Source organism: Cryptotermes secundus, unplaced genomic scaffold (assembly GCF_002891405.2).
Source record: "Cryptotermes secundus unplaced genomic scaffold, Csec_1.0 scaffold40, whole genome shotgun sequence".
In the NCBI taxonomy this organism is placed as follows: Eukaryota; Metazoa; Arthropoda; class Insecta; order Blattodea; family Kalotermitidae; genus Cryptotermes; species Cryptotermes secundus.
This window is the reverse complement of record NW_019730583.1, coordinates 1,542,433-1,566,764: the sequence shown is the minus strand read 5'-3', so window position 1 is coordinate 1,566,764 and position 24,332 is coordinate 1,542,433. Positions and strand designations below refer to the sequence as shown.

The 24,332-nt window shown below is 37.2% G+C and overlaps 3 protein-coding genes across 6 annotated transcripts in view; 1 reads left to right on the top strand and 2 right to left on the bottom strand.

Moving 5' to 3' along the window:
• Nucleotides 1–2,582, top strand: part of LOC111866323 (cold shock domain-containing protein E1) — a 40,480-nt gene extending 37,898 nt beyond the window's left edge. For both annotated transcript variants that reach the window (XM_023855160.2, XM_023855159.2), the window contains exon 13: nt 113–2,582. In XM_023855160.2, coding sequence (XP_023710928.1) covers nt 113–287 — 175 coding nt within the window. In that variant the 3' untranslated portion in view covers nt 288–2,582. The remainder of the gene's footprint in view (nt 1–112) is intronic.
• Nucleotides 2,583–6,599: 4,017 nt separating this feature from the next.
• On the bottom strand, nt 6,600–13,452 carry LOC111866338 (adhesive plaque matrix protein 2). Of its 3 annotated transcripts, none has more exons than XM_023855185.2 (4): nt 12,423–13,452; nt 10,934–11,074; nt 10,470–10,598; nt 6,600–6,840 (listed from the first exon to the last, which is right to left on the bottom strand). In XM_023855185.2, exons 1-4 carry the CDS (start codon nt 12,484–12,486, stop codon nt 6,773–6,775), a joined length of 402 nt encoding a protein of 133 aa, XP_023710953.1. In that variant the 5' UTR covers nt 12,487–13,452; the 3' UTR covers nt 6,600–6,772. The 3 variants fall into 3 exon arrangements, with proteins under 3 accessions (XP_023710953.1, XP_023710954.1, XP_033608099.1); XM_023855186.2 differs by lacking the exon at nt 12,423–13,452 and adding an exon at nt 12,089–12,321; XM_033752208.1 differs by lacking the exon at nt 12,423–13,452 and having other exon boundaries at nt 10,934–11,626.
• A 4,825-nt stretch (nt 13,453–18,277) lies between these two features.
• LOC111866328 (transcription initiation factor TFIID subunit 11) lies at nt 18,278–24,151 on the bottom strand. Its single transcript, XM_023855169.2, has 4 exons — nt 23,530–24,151; nt 22,078–22,165; nt 20,799–20,895; nt 18,278–18,501 (listed from the first exon to the last, which is right to left on the bottom strand). Exons 1-4 carry the CDS (start codon nt 23,970–23,972, stop codon nt 18,368–18,370), a joined length of 762 nt encoding a protein of 253 aa, XP_023710937.1. The 5' UTR covers nt 23,973–24,151; the 3' UTR covers nt 18,278–18,367.
• Nucleotides 24,152–24,332: the final 181 nt, after the last annotated feature.

The window sequence follows — 24,332 nt, the reverse complement described above, 5'->3', positions numbered from 1 at the left end:
CAAATGTTCTGGCTGGAACTTACCAGTTAATCCTGCTTTAGGGTTAAAATCATGAATTCAATTTTTTTTTTTTAAATTTAGTCAGAAATAAAATTGTTCATTTGTTTTATAGTGATGCTCTGCGGCAAGAACGTCCTGAGAGACTGATAAGGCGGTTACGAACAATCTCCCTGGAAGAAACAGGACCAAAACTAACAGTGGTCCGTCAGCCAAAAGGCCCTGATGGGACCAAAGGTTTTGATGCAGACATACGTCAGCCACATGCCCCAGGTTTTGTAGTTGAATAATGTGCTGCTCACTAACTGCCTCTGTTCCCTGCTCTCATTGAATCTGTGCTCTTTGTAGAATGTTTATTTAGCAGATACATAATTATCATGTTCTTTGATTGGAGCAGGATGTCCAGTTTCCTCAGACTTAATACTCTTTATTTCTTGCTTTATGAATTTGACTTGAGTACCTTTAAGCCCAGTCCTTGAAATAATACTACATGGACAGGGTTGTCTTGAATGTTGTGAACTGAACTGTTATGCAGTTGTAGTTCTTGAAAGACTGACCTATTGCCTTGCAGTGCACAATGCTGGTACATCCTGTATTGCTAACATAATTATATCAGTGGTTTCATTTCTCTTCTGGTAAATGCATTGGCTTAAACACAATATTAGTTCATCAGGAGTCTGTAAGTCTTGTAAATGAAATGGAGACAAGACTACTATAAAAATGTTAAGAAGAAACAGTGTGAAGTATTGCTGTAGCATATTGCAGCTTCTATGTTAACATGATTACTCTTATACTACTATAATGAATGAAAAAAAAATCTAAGAGAAATACATATTAACCTTTAATAATACAGAAGGCATTGAAAACATGGAAGTACTGTACTTGGTGTATAATGGCATCATACTAAATATAATTTACAAGATTGTATACTGTCAGATGTATATAGGGAGGGGAAATCACATCTAGAATAGGCTCTGCAGCTCAGTAAGTTGTGTTCAGACCTGCAGCTTGGTACAGAGCAGAAAAATTTGGTTGTATGGTATTCATCTTGCTTCCGTGTAGCCCACAGCCTCTGTCAAGGCACTCAACTGAAGTGCACAAGTGTATTTCTGCATTTCTGTGCATCAACTCATGGAAAGTCTGAAGCAGGTCTCTTGGTTCTTCAAGAAGGTAGGAAGGCTTGCTCATTCTGAAACAACCAATGATTACTGTCAGTACCCACAACAACCAATATCAAATAATGAAACAGAATGGTTTTTAAATAAGAACTATCGTAGAGTGAAGCATTTCCTGCCTATATCTCAATGAATGTATTTTTACCAAATAAACTAAGATGTGTCATGTACTAGATATATATATCATATATAATGGTTTTGGTTTCTTGTTAATGTTGACAACTACAATATTGATAATCGCCGACATTTGTGCATTGACTTCATTTTTTGTTTGTTTTTGTTTTGTGTGTGTGTGGGTTACTATTATTATTATTATTATTATTCTTCAAGGTCCAATGCACATGGTATTGGATGTATGGTTAACACCTTACGTGGCAGACCTTGTGTAGACAGAGACAAAGTATGTTGTGAACACTGCATGGTCAAATCTGAATACATCATGTACGTAGATAGTAGAATTATATACCACTTTACAGCTACCTGAACAGTGAATTGAAAATACTGACAGGACAAATATCTCAACTTTCTTACCCTCAATTACTGAGATAACATACATCAATAAGTTTTTCTAAGGAGATAATATTAATGAATGTATGCTTCAAATATTATGTGAAATATCTCCATTTTCCTGTTAACATTGAATACCGTATCTTGTCCCTTCTGTGATAGTAATTTTGGGGAGTTGGCTTGGATGATGGTTCAGTGCAGCATAGCATGTAAAGGATAACAGTTGAGCAAGATTAAATGATGTCATGGTAACAATGGTGAACAGGGACAGATGCTGACAAGCAGTTACAAACATTCTGTCATGTTAGTGTAATCATAAAATCTCACTGCCCCACAAGTCATAAAGCATAATATGAATAAATAGTCATGATAAAAATAAAGTAGGTTAATGTTTTTTAATTTAGTCATTGTATGCAACAGAATTTTGTGTGATGATTGACTGGTCTATTGGCACCAGTATGCTTGAGTGTGTGTTGTGTGTGTGTCTGGTGGTATGAGGGATCCTTAATGCTGGTATATTGTATATTTGTATTGAATTCAGCTTATGATACTTACAGTTGTCTAAAACATTGACTTGGAGTTGAGAAAATCCTAAACATGAAATCAAATCTCCAGTGAGAGACATAACTCATTTAGACTGATGCAATAAGAATGTAAATGAGAGAGGATGGATACCGAGATGTGGAGATTTAGCTACAAGCTAACATCACGTTGATTTTCTTGTGGTAAATTTAAATAATTTTAATTTACATGGTTGCTGTGGGTACTGCTTTGCAGGTTTTTTTTCTCCTTTTTGTTGATCATATGCTGTCATTTTTCTTCTCATTGTATTTAATTTCAATTACAGGAAAATGTAAAAAAAAAATATATATATATACATGAATGACTTGGACAAGAAAATTATGTATTCTGTGAATGTTTTCTTTAAATATATAACCTAACTCCTGGAAATAATATCACCACAACCATTTTTATGACTATAAAGTTTTAGGCAAACATGGATGTAGAGTGAGACTCATAGATGTTCTATACTTGTCCTTATATCGGTAGAGGCAGACATACAAATAATAGGCAGTTTTCATTAGTATGATTGTCAAGGAGAGAGCACGTGGTAGGGTAGTTGGTGGAGGCACTATGCTACAAGCCAGAAGGTTGCAGGTTTGATTCCCGATGTCATTAGATTTTTTAATTAACCTAATCCTTCCAGCTGCACTATAGCCCTGGAGTCGACTCAGCCTCAAACAGAAATGAGTACCAGGAACCTTCCTGGGGGTAAAGGGCAGCTGGCATATAAGCCTGACAGCCTCACCACCATCTGGGAGTTGACTGTCTACAAAATGTGGGAGTTTTGACATCTCACAGTTTATATGCCTGCTACCATATTTATAGACTTGATAAATAGTACTTTTTTGTGCATTTGGATGATTCTTTTAAAAGTTGCTTATTCGAGAATAAATGGAGTTTATCAAATTTATTGTTTAGTCAGATATGCCTCTTTATCATAATTTCAGTGACATAATGTATGTAGCTGTGAATATTTTTATGAAGTTTGAAATTGATTAATGCAACTTTAATATTGACTTGAATATGTAATAAATGGAATATGTAAAACTAAAAGAGTACTGTGATAAATACGTATGTATTATACCGGGACAAAGAAGATAAAAAGAGGCCAACCACTAAGAGAAGAGGGACCAGTTTGACTAACCCTGGGCTTGGAACCCACCAAATGGCCCTCACCTTTTAGATGTCGATGATACAGGGCCAAACAGGAAACACATGAAAAATTTACTTCTGAACACACTGTACAGTGTAACTTAAAAGCTCTTTACCCTTCACCACACCTAATGGAGTGAAACAGTAAAATTAAATGTTCCTAGCTGAGCTTAGCATACTAAAATATGATGCGTAATGGACATATATGTTACCAGTAACTGGTTAAGAAATCGGGGTCCATGTTTTTAACCTTTTTTACAGAATATCTTGGATTCAGGACTGGTGAGGTCAAAAACAGATTTTTTCACATGCTTACCCCTTCAATCACCTCATAGTTGTGAAGACTTTGTGATGTACCATCCCATCAGTTCGGGCAAAATGGAAATCCTGCTCATAATGGAAGGTGTTCTTGCTTAAGAATGTGCCAGGGTGGTTAAAGGCAAACAAATGCTAGCCTGATACCCTGGGAGAAGATTGTGAATGTGAATTTAAATGTCATAACAAAAAGATAATAGTACTCAGAGAAACCCTGCCCCAGTGCCACTTTGCCGACCACAAATCCCACTTGACCAGACCCGGGATCGAACCTGGGCTGCCACAGTGGGAAGCCAGCAACTAGCCGCTTGAGCTATGGCGCAGCCAATATCGCCCAATAATTACTGTACTCATTTTTATCACTTTTTGTGAACTGGTACAATAATAGACTCCTTCCAGTGATCAGGAAATTTTTCCTTATGCCAAATAGATGTAATTAGCCTATGGATTAGAACATAATATTTCACCTATTGCTTGAATAAGTACTTCTGGAATTTGTTCACTACCTGGTGATTTATACCTTTTGAACCTTAGAAGGGCTAGGACCAGGTACTAACAGCTCAGCTGTATGTATTTCTATCTGCCTAACTTCCCTGACCCTGTGTACATTCAATAACTGAGAGTAGTAGTTCTTCCACCTATTCAAAATGTTGTGGGAATCTGCAAGCACATCACCATTCTCATCTTTCACTAAGTTACTTCTAGGTTGGTATCCCCTCTTAAAGTCATATATTCCTCTATACAGGTCTCTTAATGTTCTTGTTCTTACTGTTCATTGCAAGCTCATCAATTTTATCTTTCAGATATTCCCTCTTTTTATTCATGAAATGCCTGCTGGTTTCACGTCTTATATTGTTCAGATTATCCCCATTTTTTCACTTGGATCCTGTAACCACTGCATGTTGGCTTGTTTTGTTTGGTCTAATAATTCTGAGCATCCTTCATTGAACCATGGATTAAGCTTCTTCCGTTCATAACATAGACTCTGCCTGGCAGAGATTTTGATATTCTCTCTAATAGTTTCCCTAGATTTATTGACATCCACCTTAATGTGTTAGTTTTCCAAAGCCACAGACCTATTTGAGATTTCAGCATGATACTGATCATTACCCTCTGTCTCGTTTAATTGCTTGAGATTGAACCTCTTCATGTGAACTCTGTGTGTTGTCTGTTTGCTCACTGCCAGTCTTTCACTTACCTTTGCCTCTACCAGGTAGTGGTCAGTATCACAATCTGCTGCCCTGAATGATTGGACATCAGGTATACTTGAGTCCCATCTTCTCTCAAAATATGGTTGATATGTTTGTGTCTTCCCATCAGGAGATGTCCAAGTAAATTTAAGTTACACTGTACTTTTGACAGTCAGATTTTTGGGTGTGGCAAAGTTTAGTACTCAAACTCCATTATCATTACTAATTTCATGCAAACTCCTAATTTTTGGTCTGAAAATATCTTCCCCACCTACTTTGGCATTGAAATCTTTTGACAAAATTTTTGTAGAGTATTTAGGAAATTTATCGAATACACATTCTAGTTCCTTGTGGAAGCTGTCCTTCACATCATCAATTTTATCCTCTGTTGGGGCATGAACATTGAGAACAGTGACATCACACCAATGACCTCTTATTATGTACAACATCCTATCATTAACCAATTCTACCCTCTTAACTGCGTACATTGATTCTCTTTATCGTTCCCCTTTCCATAGAAAAATGTATATTCACATGCTGGTTCGGTGCCACCTCTGTCCCATCTGACCTCCTGTACTACTAAATCAAACGTATTTTCATTTGTTGGGTATATCACGCGACAAATAACCTCACGTGGGTCTCGGATTTAGCGAATCTTTATTGGACACTCACTCTTACACACCATACAATTATTATCACTTGCAGTATCACTTGACTTCTGGCCCAGTACTCTATACTGCAATACTCAATACTCCATATTCGATTTCCGCTTGAGGCCAGGCCCTTTATATAAGGCGCACGCGGACTCAATAAAGGACACCCCTCGCCAAGGTTCGATCTCACGTGTTCGGCAATCCGTTGCTTCGGGAACGTTCCTTATAGATTACACCGGTAATGTGTCTCATCTCATCTGTTGTTACTCAACAACAATTCGTTGCTACGATTTCGACAGTCACGTCATGTAACAGGCGCAATGAACTCTCTGCAGTTCATCTCCGGGAGACGCATTCATTGCTTCGGCATTCTCTACGCTACGGCTCACTGTTATTGTGCTACCATGGAAGTAACTACTCCAAACACATTACAATATTTTGATACTTCTTTCACAACTGTCATGAGTGAACATACCCTATACAGTCTTCATACATTCCATTAACCAAATCTCATGTCCATTTTTCTTAGCTTAGGTTGCTTATCCAAGGAATCCATCCAGGTCCTAGGCCCTGTGTGACATTTCTTAATGGGCTTATTTTTTTACAGTGTGGAGTCATTAGCCCCATGTCCAGCCACCAAGCTGGAGGATTACCCCTTGTCAGCTGTCAACAACTGTTTATTCAGTATAATTGCAGCTATCCTCCATATCTGGAGGTCATCTCCATCTGCAACCTGAGGATGCACATGCTATAGCGACAAGGGACCCACATAACATGGATGGACCACATAGAAAATGAAAAAATTAGGGGGGGATAGAAAACCGAAATTAACAGCTGTGGGGATTCATTGTGCTGACCACACGACACCCTCTATCCGCAAAAGTTGGCACTAAACTTCGCCGACTAGCGGCGGTCACTCGGTCGGTATAGTTCTCTTCTGGACTAAATTCACGGAGTTTTAGGGGGGATACACAGACAGTAAGGTACTCCTTTTATTTTTTCAAAATAAAGAAAGTAGGCTAAAAATGGAATGTAGTTCTCACATGTTAATTACTTTCTGTATGTACACACACAAAATTTATTTCAGCCCATTTTTTGTTTACAAAACATTTACAATACTTTTAAGTAAGATATATCAGTATTTCCACTTGTGACAAGTTACAATTTTTACTTTGTATGTAACATTCATATCTTCTTTACATGTTGGGTACATGTGTATTTAGATGACCACACATTCATAAGGGAAGGTTTCATTATCTTGCAGTGCAGTGTTGGGACTTGGACAAGCTGAAATGTGACCAACAGAATAAATTCAGATGTATATATTGCAGTCAAGTAAAATATTTTCTGTTTCATACACTGCCTAGACATTTTATACGGTACGAAACCTGATACTGCAGTGTGTTAATTGTAAGCTCAGGAAATGAACCAGGCCAGAAAGTCTCAACCATTATACAAATAGTAAACAATCCTTTGGCTGCTAGGTCATTATCATGTGAAGCGCTTGGAGGTTCAAAGTAACAGTACTTCCGAGATGAACCCATCCTACCCCTTGCACCTATAGGTAGAGGTGAGTATTTCATTTCAATTGATTCACTTAGCTTGTTCTTACATTAACCCTGACCCATGCCAAGTTTCATTTGTGATGGCAGGAAAGAAGTCACCAAGTTTGTAAAATTTATGACACACTGTATACAGAATTAGACAAAACCTGAAGTTTTGCAGCAAACAACAGTGTTTTTCATATACAGATGATTCAGTATGAAGAGGTGAAGTGTTTGATGAAAGAGCAGACTGGTTGCTTGAAATATATGGTGGGTTGGTTATGCAACATGAAGAGAAACTTATCTGTGGAAGATGGAAGCAGTGTAGTTTTGTACTATGTACCCAACATCAAAATGTTTGATGTGCACTGTATACAGTTATTGCACTATGTTACAAGCTGGAAGGTCATGGATTCAAGTCGCGATGAGGTGGATTTTTTTCCATTTACCACCCTGTGGTCGACTCAGCCTCTAACAGAAATTAGTATCAGGAATCTTCCTGGGAGGTAAAGGGTGGCCTGTGCGTAAGGCTGACAACATTACCACCATCTATGACCTGACTCCACAGAAAATGCAGGAGCCTTGATGTCTCACAACCCTATGGACCTTCACAGCCTGTTACAGGGACAGCTTTACCTTTTTATAAAGTTACTAGTCATTGTACAAATTGCCCGGAAACCTCAGGCAGGGTGTGAAACACCTAACCTACATCTGTGCCATAGCTCCACTGATCACTGGCTTCTCACTGTGGAGCTCTGGGATTGGTCCCAGGGTATTCCATGTAGGGTTTGTAGTGACAAAGTGGGATTGATGCAGGTGTTCCCTAAGTGCTTTGGTTTTCACGTGCCAGTTGTAATTTTACCAGTGCTCCATACTCGTCTATCATCAGGGGATGGTACAGGAGGCCCATTTAAGGCTGCACTACAAAGGAACTCGGTAACACCCCACTCTTACAAATAACTAACCAACTTGGTGTAAATAATTTTTTGTTGATTAATACAATGTAACCCTGATAGGAAAGATATGGCTGATACCAAGAACTTGATTATAGTGAGCATTTCTTAACAGTACATATACAGAAAACTGTGCTTAAGTGAGAGCTTTCTTTCTGGCACTTTCATCATAATGAACTTTCCTACCTAACTATGACTTCTTTTCCACAACTTTTTGCACCAACTGCACTTGTAGCTGTGTGTCACAAGATGTTTATAGGTAATGGTATGAAAAGGTACTGTTAGACAACACACTGAACTGTGCTGACAAATTTTAGTACTTCTTCCCAATATCAAATTTTATAAAAATCTGGTTACTGGATCTCAAGTTGGGCCACAGACAAATATGGCAAAGCCAGCATGTGTTTTTGCAACTTTTCCTCACAAATGTGCCAAAAGGAATACATATGTAGGATATGAGGTTCTCACAGTGGTGATTATGAAGAATTCTACCTTTCAGGACATGTCACAGAATCCACTGAAAGTTGAGTGATTTTGAAGGAAAACATCACCTCCATCTTCAGGGTTGAAGAGTAAGCCAAGCAAGAAATCAGCAAATAAAGTTTCTTTCTTGACTCACTCTTCAACCCTGAAGATGAAGGTGACAGTTGTCATGAAATGTTGGCTAACTTTCAGTGATCTACATAGTGTCATGTTCCAGAAGACAGAACTCTTTGGAATAAATACTGTCTTATATGCATTCTTTTAGATTTAAGTGCTGTATAGTAATATACATAATTAAAAGTTTAGGAAATGGATTTCAAGATACGTATTTCAGCCATTTTTGAGTATTACAAATACCTATTAGAATGAACATTTGTGCATTTTTGCAAAGTTTACAGATTTAGACTTCAGAAAATAACCAGTGTTTGGTCTACTCGTAATATTTACTGTGCTTTTTATTTGCAGCAGTATCAGTGCATTTACCTTAATAAGTAGTAGCAGTACCACAATGGTGGTAGTAGAATATAAATCATGTATTTGTGTTTCAATAGCACAGGGTTAGCTTAAAAGAAATAGACACTTTCAAAGTTTTACAGAAAGAAGAACTTTAATAGCATGGCCGAGATACTTACATGGTTTGAAAAGTACGCCCTGAAGTTTACATGGGTACACCTCTTTACAGGATACAGCACAAAAAACGTTCACTTTAGGTGAATCCCTCACATGCTCTACTACAGCTCTTGGGTTTTTAGTTCCCCATATATGAATGTTGTGTTTGTTCACAATAACACTAATGTGCAATGTTGATTCGTCACCGAAAACTGCCGGCTAAAGAAATCATTACTTCCTTCATTCCATTGCTGCATGTCCATACAGAATGAGTGACGGAGGGTTTTGTCGTTTTCAGTGAGGTTCTGCAATAATTGCAACCGGTAAGGCAACATTCGTAAACGTTTACGCAAGATATTCCACACAGTCTTTTGTGGAACTTGAAGTTCTAAACTTGCACATGTTGTCGACTTTTTTGGGCTGCACGTTTAAGTTTCATGAACATAAGTCATTTAAACTGTCTATTTCTTTTAGGCTAACCCTGTATTTCTTCATCATATTAACACTTTCCCCAAATTATTCTATGGATTCCATAGAATATTCAGACAAAGCGTAGAGATAATAGTGATGACCTGCAAATCTAGCAGTTTGCCTAAAACTCAGTTATTCTATACAATGCCTGAATTTAATACTTCCCCTGTAACATAAAGATAAGAAGTTGAAGAAAAGCATTTTGAATTATAGTTCTGCTGTTGACGGATAAATTGTGGCTGAACGATACGCTCCTATGAAAAGTTATGCTCGTAGTGACACAATAAATATTAGACACATGCGGCCAATGCTACCAAAAAACAGTAAATGTTAATGAACAGTAAGATACAGTTTAGGACTCCAAAGGCCTCTAATGTGCCAGAATACTGACAACACAACTGAACAGTCTTCCAGAATACATGGCATAACATCCCAGAACACAGTAATCTTCACAGTCACTGCCATAAGAACATCAACTTTTATTACAAGTTTTACAATGTGACCATCTGATTTTTAATGCAGTAACACTATGTGTGAACTTCACAATAAATTTATATTCACTTTTTTACATTCAACATATCAGTGAATGTTATCATTAAAATCTGGGATTTCCCCCCCCCCCCCCAGATGAAGTACTTTTTGAATGCACAACAACTTGTAGGTGGGTGAATTTAAAGTACCTCCACACACATAAACCTTTGTTTAATTCAGAATTTTGGAAAACTCTTTTATAACTGATGCCTTTGAATAAAAAAATACAAAATCGTGACGAATGTGCAAGGTCTCAGGATATTTTAAGCAAAAGAACTACTGAGAATATAATTTTCATATAAGAACATAGATGATCAAGTTTTACCATGTTGGCAACGACTTCCATAATAACCAGTTCCCTCACAGCGGCAACGATAGCCTGGTTCAAATGATGTTTGACTGCAGGCACCTCCATTGCGGCAAGGGTTCCGCTGACACACATCTCTGCGGCTACCTAAATATAAACATACAACATTTCTGTAAAGTAAACCCATCATGAAATTTTCATTGAGTGCATCCTGTTATGCTTATTATAGAAAAATCTTTATTAGAATCCATAGCAACACAACGAGACAGTCAAGGTCAATATTACCTTAGCTGAAATTTGTAGCTAAGGTAATACTGACCTCGGCTGTCTCGTTGTCGTGTTGCGACAGATTCAAATAAAGATTTTTGCATCATGAATTTATTACCCACTCTGACCTGGCATTTCACTGGTTACAGATTAAGAAAGTTATGTTTTAAGCAATCAGTGACAACTGATTAGTAATTTAACATATTTGTAGTAACCTCTTAAAGCTTTCCTGCATTCCTCTTTTGTAGTGTAGCGGTATTCAGAATAACAACCAATCCCACAAAGGCACACTCCATTTTGAATTCGACAACCTTGACGTGTCTGGTCTTGTTCACAGCCTTGACAGGTCTCCATTACTGTAAAAGTCAAGAAAACAGGAAGTTTATGATCAACTCTGCATCTGCACTTTGCATTCATTATCCTTGAGAACTCGCGTCACTGGACTGATAACAGCAGCGTATGGTTGAAAAAGACACAAACTTGTTCTGTCTTTATTTGAGATATATATCATACTTCTATAAACATTGAAAGTAAAATGCACTAAAATTCTATGTTCTTATATGGAACCAATAACATTACAGAAGGGGCAAATGAAAAAATAAAATAGTAAAAATAAGTTTCCACATAGAAATCACAGGATACTGAAAGATGGACCATGAAGGTACTGAAGAAGTCCTGGGAATAACATGTTACCACAATAAGAAGACTATCGGTAGGATCAGTAGCTATGTCTAGAATATTTGGAAGGAAAGCCTATTATTAAGGCTAAGGTTTCCTTAAATCGAATAAAGGAATTAATCATGATTTTGTTTGAAAACTGATGACATGTTACTAAGGGTCACTATCGCTGTATTTATTTTCATTTTGTACTGATAACACTCAATGTACAAGAATTTTCATATTCAGCCTTAAAATAAAGATCGCATTTAATTACATTTGTATTTGTTTGCACATGAAAGACTGATGTTACAAAACCTTTACCTCCATTGCGAAATAAATGGGTCGTAATACCGACTGTTTTATATTGCTGGGGTTGGTTACATTCTTTTAAATAATCGTCGCATTGATTGACAATTTAACACGAAATGCACTTGCTTAAATTACGTCGAAACTAATTATAATTAAAATGTTGGGTATTATTTATGAGCCTGCTGGATTAACAGCAAAATAACGTTTTGCATGTAATAAAACACGCCCTATGCCATTTGAGGTTTAAAATAGTAAAGTCGAGTTAAATTTTTAGACACTCGGTATCATTAATCCTTACTTCCTTGTCCAAAAACTGTTGTCATATTAATTATCTTATAAACGGAATGCTGTTAATGTATTAGAAACTTTAATTTTATATTTGTGAAATAATATTTTCTTACCAAATACGAGAACTGCAAGGATGAAGAAACTTTGTTTAAACCGCATTATGACAAAGCTACGAATTCCCAAGAGAAACAGCTTCAAATTGAGAGACAAATGCACGAACTGACATTCTGTTGCTTGATTAATAAATAAATCGAGTTCTTTTTTCTGTCTAGGTCAATACCCTGCCATTGGTTCAAGTCCATTAATTGATAATAGCCCTTTGATCTACAACAGCGAAAAAAAAAAAACTTACGTCTATATCTGCCCCTGGCCCTAGACCTTCGTAAAACGTTATTCTCTCTCTCTTCCCGCGTGAGATAAATAAGATACTGCTTTCGCGTCACTTACAAACAGAGTACGGCTGCGAACAACTTGTAATCTTTGGATCGCTCTGGATTATACTTTTTCTCATAAATCACAGGGATGCAGCATACATATTACGTAGGTGATCCACACATTGTATGCTCAGCAACGATTAATAATTAGTCTTGCTTTATTTGAGGTCATATTTACCCACTTATATTTAGATAGGGTCATCGCGGTAGTATGTTTTCGCTGTCAGTGAAACAGGAATGTTGTATGTTTTCTTTCGTCAATTATTTTTTATAATGATAACAGTAATTAACCAGTACACATTTCCATCAGCTGATCCGTGATCGTAGACTTCCGCCATGTGCATATATGAGCGGTGGCTGATGTTTGTAATAGTTATAGTCGAAACTTGGGACCAAACAGCATAAATACTGTCCAGCATAATGTGTTTCATAAGATTATTTAAGATCTGTATACGCTACAGAAGCAGACATTCTACGTGAAAACTAGGAATATACTAAGACACGCAATATTAAGGGATAACTTTTCAAATTTAATTATTTAACGAGGCTGTTATATCGAGACTATATGGCGTCGGATGAATAATTATGAATAGGAGGGGGTTTGGAAGGAAACGGCCATGGCGTTTTTCCTGGAGAATTTAGTAGGCACTCAGCCATTCTAGAACATCCCCGCCTTTTATGGCACTAGCAGGTTTATTTCTGTGCTCAGTAGAGCCCGGTACTGGTCATTAAACATCGTCCCATTCCTGACTCTTTAAGATCCATTTTAATATTACCTTTCCATCTGCACCTAGGTCTTCCAAGTGGCGTTGTTCCTTCAGGCTCTTGACCAAAATGTACGAATTAATCATTGCTTCCATGCATACTATATGTTGCACTCATTTTGTACTCCTTGACAGCACTCTGTTCTCAGACACCCCTGGTGTGCTTCCTTCAGTATGAGAGATCACGTTCTACACCCATTCCGAAGTACAGGTAACCGAGCACAATGGCATAAGCAGTAATGCTTCTGACTTATATTTGGAAGGTACACATTTTAAGTCTTGGCTGAACACCAACCATCCACATTGAAGCTTTCAGTAGTTTCCCTCAATCATTCCAGACAAATGACAGTACTTTAATTAAGACATAACTGTTTTTTCCTCATAATTTCATTATTCATTATTCACTATCATCCTCTCATTTAATGCTATATAATATGATTTACTGACAGCATCATTAACTAAAGCACATATAAATAAATACAAAATAGAATGATAGATGATAGTTTTGTGAATTCTTTTATGTTTGCAGATAACAGCTGACAGTCTCCATTCATATTCTTTGCATCCTGTTGTGCATGTCATTACTATGGAAATGTGTCTTGTTGATCACAGTTTTACAAAAAAAAAAAAATCTCCGTGGCCTGTAGTCCACAAGCGAACTATACCAACCAAGCAACTGCTGCTTTTCAGCGAAGTTAGTACCAACTTTTGCAGATAGAGGGTGTCACGTGGTCGGCGCAATGGATCCCCACAGCTGTTAATCTCAGTTTTCTAGACCTGAGCTGCTATTTCCTTGAAACAGTTCCTCAATTATCCTCACGAGGCTGAGTGGACCCCGTTCTTTTATAAGTGATAGACTCAAATTGTTCATAAAATCAATTGGTTTTATTAAGATATTATTTTGCCACATGTTTTTGTCATTTACAACCATCATCAGGCATTTATAAACAACATAATGCATCCACATTGATTACTAGACTGTGTGTTACAGTAGATCCAATGCTAATAGTCTTGTCAGGTGTGGGATTGTCAATGTTCTAAATGACAACCATGTAGAACTGTAACAATTGTATATATTAAATCATACAAATTGAATTTACAGAATAGTTGCAAAGCTATGTGAACTGTTCAAAAGTTGGCTGGCCCTCAAATGGCAGTTTGTTCCACCACGAGTGTGCTGGCAGAATTCGCTCCTCTGTAGTAGGCCAAGTCTTACAGCCGCTCAGCTGGCCTGTAGGACCACTGATGTAGTGCTGCACGTGCCGGTAGAAAAAAAGCTGTCTACGGTTGGTTCCTGGAGTTGCGGCAGCTGCGTTGGTTGCCTGGTCACTGGGCATGGCCACTGGAGAGCTGCGGCAGTTACGTTGGCTGCCTGGTCGCAGAGCAGGTTGCCGAAGAGCTGCGACTGCTACATTAGCTGTCGGGTAGCAGTGAAGAGCTGAAGCCTCTGATGACCGATTTCTCTGAACTGAATGTGATCACTGACGATTGCGAGCTTTGGGCTCCGCCTTTTATACCATGCTTGATGGGCAGAGTGAAACTTGCAGTTGCGATTGTGAGTGCTGATTGGCCAGCGATGATGCGAAGGTGGGCTGGACAGCGAGTGCTGTATAAATATGAGCGCAATGTCTGGCAATGTGATATTCACTTAGGAGTATGTTGTCTGAAAATCTGATGAAACAGCGTGTGGTGTGGGGATGTTCCCACACATGTAAAAGCTTTTTGCACAGAATTACATGTCATAACTGTCTTACATGCAACAGCATGTTCCACACACACTGTAGTAACAGCTAAGAAGACAAAAGATTCTTCACTGAATAGTAGGAGGCATTCCCTGGCTTTAAACTGCTCATAATTGTCTCATGAATGGAATTTTGATTTGTTACTCTCATTATTTGAATTCAGGTTTTATGTTCATTTAACCCAGTATATCCATAACACTATAAGCTAAGTTGAACTTTCATAACTCTCATATAATTTCACTTAATGAACCCTTAATTGTGAATGTAGGTTTTCAATTGTAAGATCTTAAATGTGTGCTTCAAATGCTCATTTCTGAGTACCCACCAATAACCTAAATGTCTGTGACATGAACCTAGACAAGGAGTTTGTGTGAAAATAAATATGACATGGCTGACTTCAAACATAAATGTGTCATAAGTATGGATTAGAAACTAATCTCTGTTCATTAGTATGTTACACATGAAAGAAATACTGCAGCAAATATACGATGCAGCCACTTAACCCCAAGGGAAAGAGCCCCTGGTACCCATTGAATGGGAGGCTGGGTGGACCCCAGATCCAGTCTTGATGCTGTGGAGAAGAGAAAAATCTCTTGCCTCTGTCAGGAATCACACACCATCCATCCAGCCCATAGCCTATTGCTATACTGACTGAGCTATCCCAGCTCCTTTCACTTTAGAGTAACAAATCAAAATTATATTCATAATTAAAATAAGACCAGGTTAAATCTGGAAATGCTTGCTACCATTCAGTTCAGAATTACTTATCTTCCCATTTCCTATCTAAGAACTAAAGATTAGAGCATGAGAAAGTACAGGGCACTTAGCTGAGATGGTAATGTGGAGCTTGTGATAGTGTGGTGGTGGTTTACTTTGCGACCATAGTGGGATAAGCACAGCGGTTTTTCACTACATTGGGTGCCAACTGTCTCTACTTAAACAGAACTTTATTACCAATTACTGTACAGTGGTAACATATACAGATACTTACCACTGATAGAATTGACCCCCTTCCATCTTCAAGCATGCCCTGCAGCACACAGACAAGTTTTGGAACACATTCTGAGGTTCTGAAGCAAATAATTTGCCACACACTTACTACATCATATCACATCACTACTTTTATGCTGTGTAATGATGCTTGTTGAATGTCATGATGATTATCTTCACTCCATATTCATAGTTTGTATCTGACGTGACAAATGAGATAAGGTCTCACCAGTTATGAATAGCAACCAGCTGCAGAAGTAGATTCCTGTCGCACAATCTTATTGCATATGTTATACATGCAAAATGTGATTAGTTTTCTGGCTGTGAATGCCAATCCCAGTGACATTACAGACTCTTGTGCAGAGTGTCTTGACAGTTTATGAGGTCTGATCTCTAACCATGCCTGAATATCTTAAACTTTATCTTCAGGTAGTACTTTCCTCTTGGCTTGCTTCTTTTTGCCACAGACAGTAATGACATGAGCACAGAAGCTGAAGAAGTCCATTGTTGAGAGCTGTTACCAAGAAATGACTAGTGAACACACTGTAGGCTGGAGCAGACTTAGCAAAGTGATCTGCAAAGTGTAGACATTAGTGATAGCGTTATAGATATTTGTAGTTATGACCTGTAAGTGGTCAATAAATCTATTCACCAGTCCATACCCCATCTACACACACATCCACATGACAATATCAAGAATTCTTCAACAGATGTATGCAAAGATTTCTCATTCTTCCTTTCTTTCCTCTCACTGGAAAGTTAAATTACATAATTTTTTCATTTGTTGTTGGCAATCCCCATACATGGAAAAGACACTAATAATTCAGATTTTGCTTTATGTTACCACAGTAAGAGAATTACTAAATTTCAAAAATACTGTCATGTATTTAGGGTTATGACTATTGACAGGGTTTTGGATTGGATGAGTGGATTTATTGCACTCAACTCATAACTACAAGTGATACAGCACTCTCACTGATGTACACACTTCACAGTTCAGTGTTACACAGATACTAGTGTTCAGCCTTCACTAGTCATATCCTGGCAATGAATTTATAATAATCTCAATGTCACTGCAACACACATGATGTCTCGTTTTCACAGCCTAATTCCTTTTTTGTCAGGTCTTCTCAATCATTTTCAACTGCCAACTCTAGAAGAGCCAGAGTCAGAGTTACTCTACGACTGGCGGTCTACTGCCAATCAGTTTGTCCTAGCGTCAGGCCCCCTCAGGCCCAGGACCAGAGATTTTTTTTTCTAACTGAACTCCTGCGATAATAGTCCTTATGTAACATCCTCTCTGATGAGAAGATGGGTTTGTCTCTTATGAATACACTTGACCTTTTGTCAAGTGTATATTTCGCACATAAAACATGTTATCGAAAATTCTTCCTTTTCCACTACACACGCGTCCTCTGTCAGTACAGGCTTTACCTCTTGAAGAGTCAGAGTTATTTTACGACTGTGGTTTTCTGCTAATCAGTTTGTCTTGGTGTCAGGCCCCTTGAGGACGACGACCAGAGATTTATTTTTCCACTGAACTCTTGCGGTAATAGTCCTTATAAGTCAAGTCAAAGTTACATTGCGACTGATGGTTGGTCAGTCTGTCTGTCTTGGTGTCGAAGATGTTTCTTCTTATATGAAAGTTACTGTCCTGTTCATTTGGGGCGCCCTCTCTGACGAGAGGTCGGATCTGTCATTTGTCAGTCATAGCCTGTATCAGTAAGTCCATTGTCAGTATTTACAAATTTAATCTTTCTTCCTACTTCTGTATACAATATATACAAGGCCTCTGTCAGTCCAAGCTCAGTACAGTAGATTATGCCCTATTTCTAGCAGTATTCGCTACCACATCAGTCTAGTCACTTGAATGGCCATGCCTGACCGCTTAGTCCTTAAAGTCAAAGTCAAAGTCACATTGCAACTGATGGTCAGTCAGTCAGCAAGTCTTGGTGTCGAGCCCCATCTGGAATTCATGACCAGATATTTATTACTGTTTGGCAGTTACGGTCTTGCTTTTGTGAGTCCCTCTCTCTGATTTATGCACTTTACAAACAATTTTGTGAGGCAGGTTGTGTTGAGGGAAGTTTCACTTTGGTGCAAAGTGTATAGATGGAATTAGAATACCAATTTTATGTGTATGGAATTACCAGTAGTGCACATATCAAACACCTTTAACCAATATAAAAATAAATAGTTGTAATTTGATATCTAAATGTTCAGATGTTGTATTTTGCCTGACTATTTAAAAAGAAATTTCTGAAATTGTAAATGTTATTTTTTCAGTCTGTATTATATTTTGACTGATCATACACTGGACAGTAGTGTTAAAAAATGTTGGAAGGTTCTTTCCTTTTTAAATAATACAATGATGAAAGAGGACATCTGTATATGTACCAATAATTCCCTTACACCACATATCACATCAAATTAAATTAACACAGTAAATCCTTATCATGTAATCAAATCCGAAACCACAGTCTGCGGGGATGTCCATTTGGAATTCCATTACGAAGACGAAGTCTTCTTACAGCTTCTCTTAAATGTTTAGGCTGTACAGGTCCAACCTCTCCTTGTCTTTCCATCACGTCCAAAGCTGAAATTAAACAATTTTTCTGAAAACCTACCACTGGATTCTGTGCAGTTTACCTCACTTCCCTAACAACACCTTTAGAGTAATCCTGCCATATATGTGTTGGTCTTGCAAGTAACCTCTTCCCATTCGGTTTCCCCACAAAGATTTTGTATATTTTTTCTCTGTCTCTGTACACCCTACGTGATTATTTCATCCCGTATCCTTGATTTAGATATCCTCTCAGTATTAGATGAAGAGTGTAAGTACTAAAGTTCTTTGTTTTATACTTTTCTGTTTTCTACCAGTTTCTCTTAAATCCAAATATTATCCTCAATTATGGATATTTCCACTCGTAAGGATCACAACATTGCAGTGTTTTTTTTTTTTCTATTTTCCCACTAGACTATATATCTCATCATTTTGCCATACCATTCATTTCTACTTAACATATAAAGTTCACTCTCCTTAGGAGGACTGCCTGTTAATAATACATCAACAAAAGTTATGCTGCATAAAAAAGCATGTCTTGCATTAAGAGCAATACTGTTCAGCACAGAATCCCCATGATACCAATGAACATCACTTGGACGTAATAGTGATTTTAAGCAGTGACTGTGATCACTGCTACTGTTTCTGCTGTGGATGTATAAGCCTGGAAAAGATGGAGTGGAACAGAGATGCAAAAGGAAGGGTACTTTATTATTCACAGCAAACTAATTTTTGTGCTTTCGACAACTTACTATTTAATGACACTGGATTAATTTTTAAGGTTTTTTTTTAATGACATCCTTCATTGGGTTTAAGTATACATGTTTAAGATATGCATTCTCAGTTTAAAAACTTGTAGAAACAATGACTGTTTCATTTATAATAGTTTTAAGCTCTTAAAGATAATAGCATAAGAACTGAAAACAAATCAGATCTCTAGTTGAAGAAAAACAAAATATGTAATAAGAGCCTAATAAAAACACTGATTTATTGACAGTAAAAATATATGTCTATATCACAAAGGCTTTTCAGTATCTTATATGTTTAAATCTGTATTAAAAATACTCCAGAATCTATATGGTTACTGGCTATCTACTGCAGTTACTGGTGTCTAGCACTGAAATTTAAATAGCAACTTCAGTCTCCAATACCTTTCCCCGTGGGGAGGCAGTAGCCCTGTGACTTTTAGAAGGCAACAAAAGGGAACCTGGTGCCTGGGGGTATAACTGGGTCACCCTGTCACAGGGGGATATATATACAGGGACCTGGTCATTCAGGCTTGTGGAGTCTCAAATCTCAGACAGAAAAATGTGGTCATGAATCTCATGGGACTCAGAACCAAGAATTGCACAAAAGGACCAACCCCTCCACTCATCAAAGGGGAGGACCTACTTCTAAAAACGTTATGTGTCTAGGAAAGAACAAAAATCTTGTTCATAATTCTCAACGAGACCTCACACAAAAAATTACTGTGCTGACAGGGGCCAGCAGCAGTTTAGCTAACCAAGTGACCAGTCAACCATTACCAGTTCCAGTGATTCAAACCACTCCATCACCATCCATCATCTAGTTACCATTGCCTGTACTGTGGCTAGTAGGATCTAGCAGTGAAACATAAATAGTAGTTTTGATTACTGCTGTTTTAGATATCAAAATCAGTGGTGACGATTTTCAAGTAACAGCAATTGAATAACTGTTATTGATATATCTCTTCTTTTTAGTTCAGCTTTGCACTCATCTGCATTACTCTAGGGAAAGAGTTCTTGGTATTTACTGGACAGATGGGAGTTTAGCCCTAGATCCAGTCTTAATAAGAAGAGTCCCTCCTATCGTTGAGGACTGAACCCAAGGCAACCAACTTAAGCCAGTAACTTTACTGAATGAGGCATCCTGATTCATAAGCAGTTATTAAATTCTGCCCCTGAAATGGCACAGTTCAACCCAGAAGTTTGCACTAAGAAAGAAAAAGAGACCTTGGCACCCACTGGATAGGAGGCTCAGTGGGCCCCAGAGCTAGTCTGGATGCTGTAAAGTGAGAAAAATTTCTTACCACCATCAGAAATCAAACCCTGACCATCCAATCTATACCCCATCGCTATACCAACTGAGCTATCAGGGCTATAAGGGATACAGGGCTACATTAAAAGTTCATAATGCACATTTAAGTAGCTATTCAGTAAAAACACAGCCACTTGTAACTACTTACTGACAAGTCAATGCTTAGTCATTCAGGATGAAATACATATAGTATATCCATTATGTACACTTCATACTGCCTCACTTCTCAATAAAGTGCAAATTTATAATTTACAACTGTAAAGCTGTCATACCTTCTTCCACAATCTCTCCAACAAAGACCTTAGCAATGCCAGACATTGCAATGACAACATTCTGTGACACAGAACAGCCAGTGATAGTCTGCATCAACTGGAAAACAGAAAATATTGTATAAATGAATGGATTTCCTGATATTGATAACCTGCATATCAGCCCAGTGGTTCATGGCTACTGTTCATGCTACTTTGAAGGGAATTAGATCACTGGAACACTATTATAAATGGTTGACTATGTGAATTTCAAGCAACATTGTCACAAGGGTCAGAATAAAAGTTTGAAACATAGTGGTTAAAAGATAGACATGTTTATTTCGGAAGTAAAACAAATTCAAAAAAGAAAATCACTAGCCCATAGCGAATGAAAATAATGTATGCTTGATGACCTCTGATTTAAGACCACAAATTTACATAAAATATATGGCACAATAATCATTGTACTTTACCTTTCCATGAATTCCAAAAAAAGTGTGCTTTACACTACGTAAATCTCAATTGTTTCATATACCATTGTGCTATACAAACACACAAAAGGAAATTTAGTGCAGCATTTTCCAGGAAGAAATTATATTTTTTCAAAGAAACTTCACTTACTTTTCAGTTTAAAAGTTGCTGCTCTTCACAGTCAGTATGATATGTTGGTAGTAGATTCCTACTGAGAAACTTGAACAGTCTTTATGTTCCTAAGTATACCAGTAACACTGGATTACGAAAAGTTATACAGTTCCCTCCAGTGTGACTGGTGAAGATTTTCCTTATTTCAATTATTTATGCCCTTACATGTTTTGGTCTTCAGAGACCATTATCAGAGGGACACCTTTACATCACTACAGTTGGAGGTTACTATTACAATATATGTTCTAAACGTTAAAATATATACATATAATATTAATAATATACAATTGGGTATAAAATCTAAAGTTTTTTACAATTACAGCAGCTGTTCCAGTACATCAAAATATTTGTAATTGGTTTGTTAAGATTTTATTGGAATTCATGAACCAAGTAGGTTCGTGTCGTCTTTCTTATTATTTGTCTTGATGGGGGCCGAACATGTGCCACCTTGTCATTCTTGAGAAGAGGGTTCTTTGATGTTGTCCTGTATGTGTTTGAGGCGCGCTGTGTTGTTTCATGATATTATTTGTGTGACAGACCAGAATGAAATAAATCTAAGACTGGATTGTTCACATTTGCAGTCAATGAAACTGCTTAATGAAAAACAGGAACTTACAGGAACTGAAGACAGTATATATTCACATAATAAACCTTTCATTACCCTTTTTATTGAAGCTTTCGGAAAGGCGGATCTCCTGTACATTTCATATCTATCCAACTGCTCCTCTGTGAAATTTGATACCAGTACCCTGTAAAACATTCAATAATTAATATACATTACACATTTTAATGACTAATTCTAGCTTCTGGGGTTTGGCCACATCGTGTGTTGAATTAATGAGCATTAAAAACACACTGACAATTTGTTTGTGATTTATTTAATAATGTCAGTATCTCAGAATACATAGTGTTGAATGATAGGATTATTTAATGAACAATGAACTGGAAAGGATGTGGAAGAGAGTAGCTATTTCTAATTTGAGCTACTGTCACAGCATTTGCTTGAAGGGACTTGGAAAACTAAAAAACGATCAACCGGGATAGTCCATCAAAATTTAAAGTGGGGATCTCTTGAATACAAATACTTGAGGCAACCTGCTTAGTTANCACTGACAATTTGTTTGTGATTTATTTAATAATGTCAGTATCTCAGAATACATAGTGTTGAATGATAGGATTATTTAATGAACAATGAACTGGAAAGGATGTGGAAGAGAGTAGCTATTTCTAATTTGAGCTACTGTCACAGCATTTGCTTGAAGGGACTTGGAAAAAAAATAATGATAAAAGTCACATTAAAAACAATATTAACTGAAAATGTCAGTGACAATGCTATAGCACAAGGCTAACTTAAAGCAATGTGCAGAAGAGGATAAATATATTTTTGAAATTTAAGATATATGACAGAAAATGTTTGTATTAGTTAAAACATCAATGTTATAATATAAAATTTTAAATTAAATTAATCATAATTTTAAGACACAATGGCATATATGTAAAATGAAGCTTTTGCAAATAAAATCTACAAGTCTGAAAGCTAGTACACATTATTTTATTTATTTATTTCGTCTCTATGGATCTTTGTTACATGATATAGGACAAGCCAGTTACTGTACATTGGCTGATTACAATAAGAGAAGAAAGTTACAATACTTAAAATTGTTTACAATAGATTACAATAGTTAAGATTTCATATAGTGTGAGATGGAATCCATATTAGGTCCCCTCGGCACGTCGGAATCCATATGTCCTATTGTACCTGTTCTGGTGATAATTATGTAAACAGTTGTATCACTAGCTACTATGCAAAAAAAGAGTTCAAATGAGAAAGCACTGAGGATGGCTTTACAGAATTAGCAAGATAAATTGACACAATTCTGTGTCTAAGGCTTAAGCCTACTATACTCGTACATGTAATGGAATAAGGAAGAAATAATAATAATAATAATAATAATAATAATGACAAAACACATGCATACTGAAGTATAAGGGCATGAAAACTACCGATGTGTCAAACTGAAGTAAAACATATACATATGTAACAAAGTTAAAAAGGCAGCTTTCATAACTGTCATTTCAGATTAATTGTAAGATTGAGATATTTAGTACATACTGCATTTTTTCTCTTTCTTCCTCTTCCAATTCTTTTCTGCTTCTGGATTCTCTTTTCTTTTCCTTTCTATTATCACTTAGTGCAGCTTTAGGTACTGTTATATCTGATTCAAATGATGTACCCTGCAGTGGCTGAGTAATGCTTCCTTTGGTGGCAGGAACAGTTTCTGACGAATTGGGGAATTCTTCTGCATTTGTAAGCATATCTTCTAGAGCACTTGCTGCCTGATTTAAATGAACATCATCATTATCATCAGAGTCTGATCTTTGCTCAGTATCACTTTCCTTCTTCACTACAGACTCTTCTGGAGTTATAAGTTGCCGTTCTTGGGATTCCTGGTTTTCTAACCCCTCTGATTTTATGTGGCACTCCAATGGGCTCACAGAATCCACTTCAAGTACATTTTCGCTGCTGGCTTCCACTTTGGAAAATATATTTTCCATTTTACGTCAGTCCTATTAAAAACAGAACTTATTAAATTTATTGCTGTTTTTTCTTTTTCGGCTTCCTAATCCTCCAGTCTGACACCTACGGCAAACCTAAATGTTCCTTCATTTTTCCTACTCTAAAAACACACAACATACATTCATGTCGTCCACGACGGTTGCTTGGCAACCTGGTGTTCTAGGTAACATACACTGCGACATCTTACGGCAGAGAAATGTACACTGTAAACACAATTATTCACAACAGATGTCGCCAAGCCACCGAGTCTTGAGCGTCTTGAGCGGTCTTAGGACGATAACAAAATGTGCTACAGATAGCCGGATGGGCATTGCCTAGGCCTCTTTTTTTTTTGTATT